The sequence below is a fragment of the Ostrinia nubilalis genome, chromosome 20 (genome assembly GCF_963855985.1).
Source record: "Ostrinia nubilalis chromosome 20, ilOstNubi1.1, whole genome shotgun sequence".
NCBI classification, from domain to species: Eukaryota; Metazoa; Arthropoda; class Insecta; order Lepidoptera; family Crambidae; genus Ostrinia; species Ostrinia nubilalis.
The window spans coordinates 767,823-776,823 of NC_087107.1; the positions used below are offsets into that span (position 1 = coordinate 767,823).

The 9,001-nt window shown below is 38.5% G+C and overlaps 1 protein-coding gene across 2 annotated transcripts; it reads right to left on the reverse strand.

The window, feature by feature from the left end:
* Positions 1 to 2,132: 2,132 nt before the first annotated feature.
* On the reverse strand, positions 2,133 to 3,402 carry LOC135081705 (uncharacterized). 2 transcript variants are annotated; one of them, XM_063976493.1, is made up of 4 exons: positions 3,143 to 3,322; positions 2,821 to 2,901; positions 2,658 to 2,753; positions 2,133 to 2,417 (listed from the first exon to the last, which is right to left on the reverse strand). In XM_063976493.1, the coding sequence occupies exons 1-4, from the start codon at positions 3,201 to 3,203 to the stop codon at positions 2,344 to 2,346; spliced, it is 312 nt and encodes a 103-aa protein (XP_063832563.1). In that variant the 5' UTR covers positions 3,204 to 3,322; the 3' UTR covers positions 2,133 to 2,343. The 2 variants fall into 2 exon arrangements, 1 of the variants encoding a protein (XP_063832563.1); XR_010259246.1 differs by lacking the exon at positions 3,143 to 3,322 and adding an exon at positions 3,346 to 3,402 and having other exon boundaries at positions 2,133 to 2,901.
* Between the last annotated feature and the right edge of the window lie 5,599 nt (positions 3,403 to 9,001).

Genomic DNA, 9,001 nt, shown 5'->3' on the forward strand with positions numbered 1-9,001 from the left:
TAAGTCCCACTTAAACGCCACTCAAATGAATTTTCGAATACCGAAACGCAAATCAACGCTAAGCGTCACTCAAACAACTGTCAAATCGTTTTAAGCAGCCGTCAAATTTGAGAGTGCTTACGCGGTATCTTAAATCCATCATAAATCCTATTCTTTATCAAAATAGTGGTAAATAATAATGTCTGTGTCATCGTTATCGTCCCTTTCGAGCCTCGAGGAGGAAATGCCAAGAACTAGACGCAGGAACGCAATAAAGCTGAACGCTTTTGAAGAATATAACGACATGCAATTCCGAGCGAGATTCCGCGTCTCAAAAGAAACAGGGTTGTTTTTAGAATCACAATTTGGAAGCTCTTTAAAACCCCTTACCAAACGTAACAGAGCCATACAACCAGTGGACCAAATACTTATAACCTTACGGTTTTACGCAACGGGAAGTTATCAACGTGTAATAGGTGATATCTTCCACATCGAACAGCCAACTGTTCATCGAATAGTGCACAAAGTAACAGCCAAAATAGCTGCAATGAAATCACTTTATATAAACATGCCTACTTCAGATGAATTTGTGGACATCGCAAATGGATTTTATGGTATAGCAGCATTTCCAAGAGTTGTTGGGGCAGTGGACTGCACCCATATAAAAATTGTGTCACCAGGTAACTACCAAAGCCAATTGCTAAAATATAATTCTGTCTAGTTAAGTGCAGATGTTTTTGCATGTAACATTTATGTAAATTGTTTTTCAGGAGGAGCTCAATCTGAAGTCTACAGAAATCGAAAGGGATATTTTTCATTAAATGTCCAAATGGTCTGTGATGCAAATTTACGAATTAGAAATGTCATAGCAAGATGGCCAGGATCTGTACACGACAGTACAATATTTAATGATTCACCACTGTGTGCACAATTAGAGCGTGGAGATTTCGGGAATATGGTTATTCTTGGAGACAGTGGTTACCCATGTCGGCCCTATTTACTCACGCCAATATTAAACACACAAACTCCTGCTGAAGAAGCATACAACCGATCCCAAATAAGTACCCGGAATCCCATTGAAAGGCTTTTTGGCGTCCTAAAGAGGAGATTTCCATGCCTACAAAATGGAATGGGCCTTAAAATAAAAAACATTCCTCCTGTTATTGTGGCCTGTGCAGTTTTGCACAATGTTGCTATTATTAGACAGGATAACCTACAAGAAGCAGAAGACTCTTTACCCTATGTTGAGGAGGAGCCTACAGTTCAATCTATTGACCGGGATACCAACCAAAACTTTTTGATTAGATCAATGATAATTAATACACATTTTTCACATTAAAAACATTTATTTTAAATAATTCATGTACAATATAATGGTTGTGGATACAACACAATGTTTAGTTATTCGCATCGAGACATCTTAAATATGTTTTTATATCATGATGTGACTGAGTTTGTTGCGGCGCTTCTTCTCAGCACTTGCCAAATGTTGGTCTCGAAGCGCTGGTAGGGTAAAAAGATTATGAGACATGTAGAGGCTCCTTAAGAGCAAAATGACGATTTGTAAGAACTATTTATTAGTCTAAACAAATAAAGAAATTTTGACTTTGACTTTGCATGTTAATATAAAGTGATTTCATTGCAGTTATTTTGGCTGTTACTTTGTGCATTATTCGACGAACAGTTGGCTGTTCGATGTGGAAGATATCACCTATTACACGTTGATAACTTCCCGTTGCATAGAACCGTAAGGTTATAAGTATTTGGTCCACTGGTTGTATGGCTCTGTTAAGTTTGGTAAGGGGTTTTAAAGAGCTTCCAAATTGTGATTCTAAAAACAACACTGTTTCTTTTGAGACACGGAATCTCGCTCGGAATTGCATGTCGTTATATTACTTATATTCTTCAAAAGCGTTCAGCTTTATTGCGTCCCTGCGACTAGTTCTAGGCATTTCCTCCTCGAGGCTCGAAAGGGACGATAACGATGACACAGACATTGTAGTAAGTCATAGTTATAAATAGTTAATAAACTAGTTTCTAAGTAAATGGCAAATAATACTTCAAATGTTTATAATGTTGGTTAAGGTCTAGAGGATTGCAGTTTTTTCAGTCTCAATTTTAAAATTTGCATTTCTATTTTATATTTTATTTATTTCCATTTTGTTTCTGTTGATCCAATATCTATTTTCTAATCTAGCATTTCTTAATTTTGTTTTAAAATATTGTTGCTTAATGTTACTGCCATCTTTTCTTGGTTTCACTTGTCCTGAAATCCATAATATACTAAATTTGTAACTAGTAATTATTATACAGGTGATTTCTTTAAAGATTTTAATCAGTTTAAATTGTATAATGGAAATTAAATTAACTTTTTGTATTACTTGTGCACTGAAGCTTCTTAATACTTGTGTCCAAAGTAATGTTTGTGTCTTCATTGCCTGAAATTAGAAAGTAACTGTTGACTACATAATATAAAAACTGAAATATGGGACATAATTAAAATTGTTTCTTGAGTTAAATGTGACAATATTTCCTTCAATGATTAGACAGAGTAATTGGAAAGGTTAACAAAAATATGTAGGACTAGATTTTATTATCATTTGTTCTTCTTTACCTTGTACATAAAATATCTTGATTATTGTGATGTGTTATTAAATATTATTTATACAAATTATTACCTGCTTTAATATATGTAACTGTGCAAAGTTCACTAATATTATTATTATCTTCTTCGACACAATTTGTTTTGGCCGTGGTCGTTTCATAGTCATGATCTACAATAAAATAAAACTTATTATGTCATGAAGCAAACTTTAAGAAGTATAATAATTAACTAATTACCAAGATCAGTGTTCATTATTATAACATTAGATGACATGTTCTCTTCTGTTTGGTCACATGTATTTTGGTTTTCTGTATCTCCTGAAAAATAAATATATGGCTTTAGGATTAAATGTTTTTTTTTTTTCATAAATCTAATAATGACTTAAGAGATTAGATTATTTTTATTGGTAATGAGCAATCTCACAGAAAACTTGTTACTTTATTTTATACTTATTAGTTAGGTAAAGTTACAATAATACTAAATAAATATACTATAGGAGCAATGAAAACCATTTGGAACAGCTAGTTAATAGTTTACTACAAGGAAGTAAACACTAACCAAAATAAAATGCAGCATCATCATATGGGTTAGACAATGGTTTGATTTGACAACCAGCCATGGCTAAAATCTGTTGGTCTTGCTCTGTGAGAGTGCTTTTGTAGGTTCCACCACCCGTGCGATTAATTTCTTTCTATAAAATAAATAAATTGTATTTAAATAGTATTTTAGTCAGGTTAAAGTATATTATGATTTGAACTTACCTTGTCAAGAGATGCCTTCTTTTGAATTTCTCTAGTTTTTTCATAAAACTGAAGACGCTAAAAATAAAGGACTTTTTTAATATGTTTGTTTGCGCGCTTATGTTGGCAACAAAGAGTTCTCATGTTCTACTGTTGGTATACATGCGTGCATCTTCCCGACCATTCGCCAAAGTTCCTTGGCGTCTAACGCCATCTATTTCTCCGCGGCGTAAACTGTTGTGCCGCCTACCAAACATTTGAAAGGAAAAAGACAGTTGCCCGTTGCCCATACTCCATTTTTCACGTGTGCATCTACGCCGCTACAAAAAACTATTTTATTCTATCGTTTGGTGATTTTGTGCGAAGTGCAGTGTTTTCCGCTATTCGAACGACGCCCTCTGATATTGGATTGCCACAAGGAGTGCTGGAACTGGGAAAGGGAGCCCGGTGTCGCTGTTACCAGGTCAGTGCATGAGTCTCACATAATCCCAATATATCGGGTAAACTCCTTCCTCGGCAACTCACACAGTTATTCTATTCCCGCATCGCATTTTCTATTTAATTTCTCTTAAAACAAATACGTAACAAACCCCTCGCATCACCAATTTTATGGTCCTTCGAGCCGGATTTAACCAGCCCCGTTCTATATTTATTTACGCTATAATCCTTGTTACGTATTTTAATACCTATATATTATATTGTTATATACATTTTAACGCATCTATAACTGTGTTTCGCATCGCATTTTGCTCAAACTACGCATATTTTTTCATCTAACGCAAACTCGCTCGCTTTGAAACGACGTCCAAAATGGCGTCCGCTACAAAATTAAAATTTGTCGTTGCTAAAAAGCAAGCCATTTTCGCTCGCATTAATGAAATCTTTACTGTTGCAAAGAATATTTCGATCTCAAAAGAAATAACTAAGTCTCAACAAGCATTTTTAGCTTCATGTTCAACTTTACCAAAATTGTATGATGAATTTAATTCGCTTTGCGATCAGCATAATCTTTTAGAGATGGAGTTGAATCCCGTAGCTGTTCCCAATTTTAGTGATTGGTCATCCTTTGAGGAGCTTTATTCATACATTTCACAAACGCGTTCATTAATTGTTGAATGTCAGGCAAATACCGCACATACTTCATCAACAAAATCTGCAAACAGTGATACAATTAGATTACCCCCGATCGAATTACCTTCATTCGACGGAAATCCTAATAATTGGCCCCTATTTTACGAATCATTCAAAACAAACGTGCATAACAACAAAGCATTGACCAACGCGCACCGAGTGCAATATTTGATAGGTAAATTGAGTGGCTCGGCGCTCAAGACATTCGCAGGCATAATACCGAATGAGGTCAATTACCCCACTATTTGGGAATCTCTAATAACTAAATATCAAGATAAACGTGCACTAGGCACCATGTATTTGAATAACATTTTGGACATTAAATTAACAAACAGTTCGCCATCTCAATTAAACGATTTTATAGAAAACCTTAACTCATCTTTTGCCGCGCTAAAACAATTAAATATCGATGATTTACCTGACTTCATCATAACGCATATCGCATTAAAAAAGTTAGACTTACAAACTGTGCAACAATTCGAATCATCGATTCGTGACAAGAACATACCGGAGAGTTCAGATGTTATCAATTTCATCCGCCACCATATTAAAGTCTTAGAACGAACATCTTCGTTTTCGGTTCAACAGACACAACCGCGACCGCGCTTTAATAATAATAACACTACTAAAAGAGTGTCTCATACCTTTGCCATAACAAATGACAACACATCGGGAAATGCTAAAGTAAATACGTGCATTTATTGTAAATCGGTTCAGCATTTTCGTCTTTATGAATGCACCGAGTTTAAGAAAATGAGCATCAAAGATAGATTTCAATTTGTGAAACAAAATCATTTGTGTGTTAATTGTTTAGGGTCAAGTCACAATACTTCAAAGTGCGGTTCCCAAAGCTTGTGTAAAATCTGTAATAAAAAACATCATTCTATGTTGCATTTTGACACCCCGGTTACTTCGCAATCCACTCGCATTAATACAAATCAAATTACAACGCATTCACCACCTTTCGCGGCGCCTCCGCAGTCAGCGGCCCCGCCCGTAACCACCTCTGTGCAGCCGGAACGCTCTGTGTGCTTGCACTCGCAGTCCAGTGACAATTCCGCCACATGTTTAGGCGCGTATCAGGACGAGGCGGACGTCGTATTGACAACCTCACATAAAACCAATTCTACGACAATACTACCTACCGCGCAAGTTTATGTACCTATTAATGGTAAACACGTAACTATCAGATGTTTAATTGACAGTGCATCGCAAAATAATATTGTAACGCTTTCATGTTGTAATCAATTGAACTTGAATATTCAACCGCTAATTAATTCGACTATTAAAACTGTAGGGTCGCTCGATACCTCTGTTTTAGGTTTTGTTTCGCTGACAATTAAGTCTCGCGTCTCTGACGCACAATATAATGTAAAATGCTTGGTAGTCGAACATATTACTGACTATCTACCTACTCGCGTTGTTAACGCAAGCATAATCGACGACTTTTCGAATATCCCACTCGCCGATGATTTATGGAATTTACCTGGCGATATTCACGCAATTCTCGGCGCCCCGTTGTTCCCACATTTATTGCTCGGTGGTAAGATTATACCTACTGTGACATCTCGCCCGGCTGACGGTTCGGTCATTGCCCCTCACGCGCTCGAAACTACTCTTGGCTATATTGTTGTGGGTGAAATGGTTAGCTCCGTCGAACCTGGCAATGTAGCCTGGTCCTTCGGTCCTTTAATAAATGACAATTTGCATCAGTCTTTAACTAAATTTTGGGAGCTTGAGGAGTTTACTAGTGGTGGCTGTGACGTCAGTCCGGACGACCGCGAGTGCGAACGCAAGTTCTTATCGACAGTGTCGCGCGATTCTTCTGGACGTTTCATTGTTTCTTTGCCTTTTAAAGGGGATCCTAAAACATTAGGTAATTCGCATATTGGTGCTCAGCGTCGATTAGCTGCACTTGAGCGTAAATTCATCGCGCTGCCTACACTTCGTGAGGCGTATAATGAAGTAATTTCTGACTATTTAAAAAGAGGTTATTTATCTGAAATACCATACTCATCCGTGGCTTTGAGTGAGGGTTACTTCATCCCACATCACGCTGTAATTCGTCCCGATAGAACTACGACTAAAACGCGCATTGTTTTGGATGCCAGCGCCAAAACGGACACTGGCTTTTCGCTCAACGATTTACTCATGACTGGACCTAACTTGCAGGCTGATTTATTTACATTGCTATTAAGGTTTCGTCAATTTGAAATAGCCGTCACGGCAGACGTGCAACAAATGTACCTTCGCATACTTTTAGCAGATGATGATCGTAAATATCAAAAAATATTATACCGATTTAATGAAGACGAACTTGTTCGTATTTTCCAATTTAATTCGGTCGCATTCGGTCTTCGCTCGAGTCCGTACCTGGCTATGCGCACGATCCGACAATTGGCTCTTGAGGAACAGGATCGCTTCCCTCGCGCTGCAGAGGTCGCCACTCACGAAATGTACATGGACGATTTAACTTCGTCAGTTCCCACCGCAAATGACGCGATTCAGTTAGCTCATGACCTAATCGCAATGTTTAAATCCGGTGGATTTGATCTAATAAAATGGGCCAGTAACTCGCCTGAACTTCTCGCTCATTTGCCTGAGTCTCATCGCGCCGCAATTGAATTCACCGATAATAGCGACACACTAAAGGTCCTAGGTTTGAAATGGCTACCTGTAACTGACACTTTCACGTTCACAATTAACGAAACTCCCGCTAATAATACTAAACGCGTGATTTTATCTACTATTGCTCGCTTGTTTGATGTACTCGGCTTAGTTGCGCCTGTTATACTTTACGCCAAGCTTTTACTTCAAGATTTATGGCTCGCTAAAATTGATTGGGATGAAGTACCACCTCAACCAATTATTGACCGCTTCACTGAATTTAAAAATGAATTGCCCCTTTTATCAAGTTTGCAAATACCGCGCCACTTGGGCATATCAGCAGGTTGCACTGTCCGCTTACTCGGTTTCGGAGATGCCAGTCTTAAGGCATATGGCTGTGTAATTTTTTTGCATGTAACGCATCCGAACGGTGACATTTCTATGCGATTAGTATGTTCAAGGTCGAAAGTCGCTCCGCTCAAAATTATAACGCTCGCTAGGCTCGAATTGTGTGCCGCATTGCTTCTTTCTGAATTTATTAAACGAGTTCACGCCGCATTTGATAATCGCTACCCTATAAATGAAATATTCGCCTTTTCAGATTCCACTATCGCTCTGTCGTGGATTCATTCATCGCCGCACCGTTGGCAAATGTTTGTCGCCAACCGTGTTAGTAAAATACACGATAATTTGCCACCTGGCCGCTTTTTTCATATAAACGGATCTGATAATCCCAGTGACTGTGTCTCGCGAGGTCTTTTACCTTCGCAATTAATCGCGCAATCATTATGGTGGCATGGCCCCTTATGGGCTCAATCTCCCATCGCCGATTGGCCGATCGTGCCCTTTGTATCTTCTCATCTTGATGATATACCTGAAATGAGACCGTCGGTTACTTTAACTGCTGTATCCGATGTAGACGCATCGCCGCACCCCCTTCTTGAGCTCGCATCCCGGGTCTCGTCCTGGAAAAAATTAAAACGCATTACTGTTTATGTCTTACGCTTTATAAAAAAGATACCTAACTCACCTTCAATCGAAGCACCTCATCTGGAATCTGCTGAACTCGTTCTTCTTCGTACGCTACAGAAACAATATTTCAATGAAGATATAAAAAACATATCCAATGGTAACTTGCCTTCCGCATCTCTCAGAAAACTTGATTTGTTTATCGACAATGACGGGCTGCTCCGCGTTGGTGGGCGCCTTACTAACGCTGACATTCCATTTGAAAATCAACATCCAATTTTGCTGCCTCGTAGTCATCACATCGTTAATCTCATCATCGATGATTGTCATCGATCTAATTGTCATACTGGATCGCATCTTTTAATGTCATTATTAAGACAGAGATATTGGATTGTATCTGCTCGCAACGTTATCCGACAGCGTGTTCGCAAATGCAATTTTTGTTTTAAGGTCGCACCTACTCATCCTTCGCCTATAATGGCAAGTCTTCCACCAGCTCGTGTTCAAGAAGCTAAAGCTTTCACCCACACTGGAGTAGACTATGCTGGGCCTATTAACATAACACTTACACGTAGACGTGGTGTTAAAAGTCAAAAGGCTTACATTTGCCTTTTTGTCTGCCTAACTACAAAGGCAATACACATCGAATTGGCTTCGGATCTGAGTACTGAAACATTTCTAGACGCTTTTAAGCGCTTTCTTTCCAGGCGAGGTCCTGTCTCATGTATGTACTCTGACAATGGAACTAATTTTATCGGTGCTAAACGACAATTGGACGAACTTTACAGTTTCCTTTTCGCGCATGAAACGTGTACCGCGTTTCAAAATGAATTAACTGACAACCGCAAGATTATTTGGCGTACTTTGCCTGCTCGAGCTCCCCACATGGGCGGCATTTGGGAGGCAAATATAAAAAGTATAAAAACGCATTTATTCCGCACAATCGGTAATCAGCTGCTTTGTTATGAAG

What these genes read in the sequence shown, in the direction of transcription:
- LOC135081705 (XM_063976493.1), bottom strand. Translation starts at nt 3,203, where the DNA reads ATGGCTGGTTGTCAAATCAAACCATTGTCTAACCCATATGATGATGCT. An exon ending in AATAATGAACACTGATCTTG is followed by an intron (nt 2,754 to 2,820) that starts GTAATTAGTTAA and finishes ATTTTATTGTAG; the next exon opens with ATCATGACTATGAAACGACC. An exon ending in AGTTACATATATTAAAGCAG is followed by an intron (nt 2,418 to 2,657) that starts GTAATAATTTGT and finishes TTCTAATTTCAG; the next exon opens with GCAATGAAGACACAAACATT.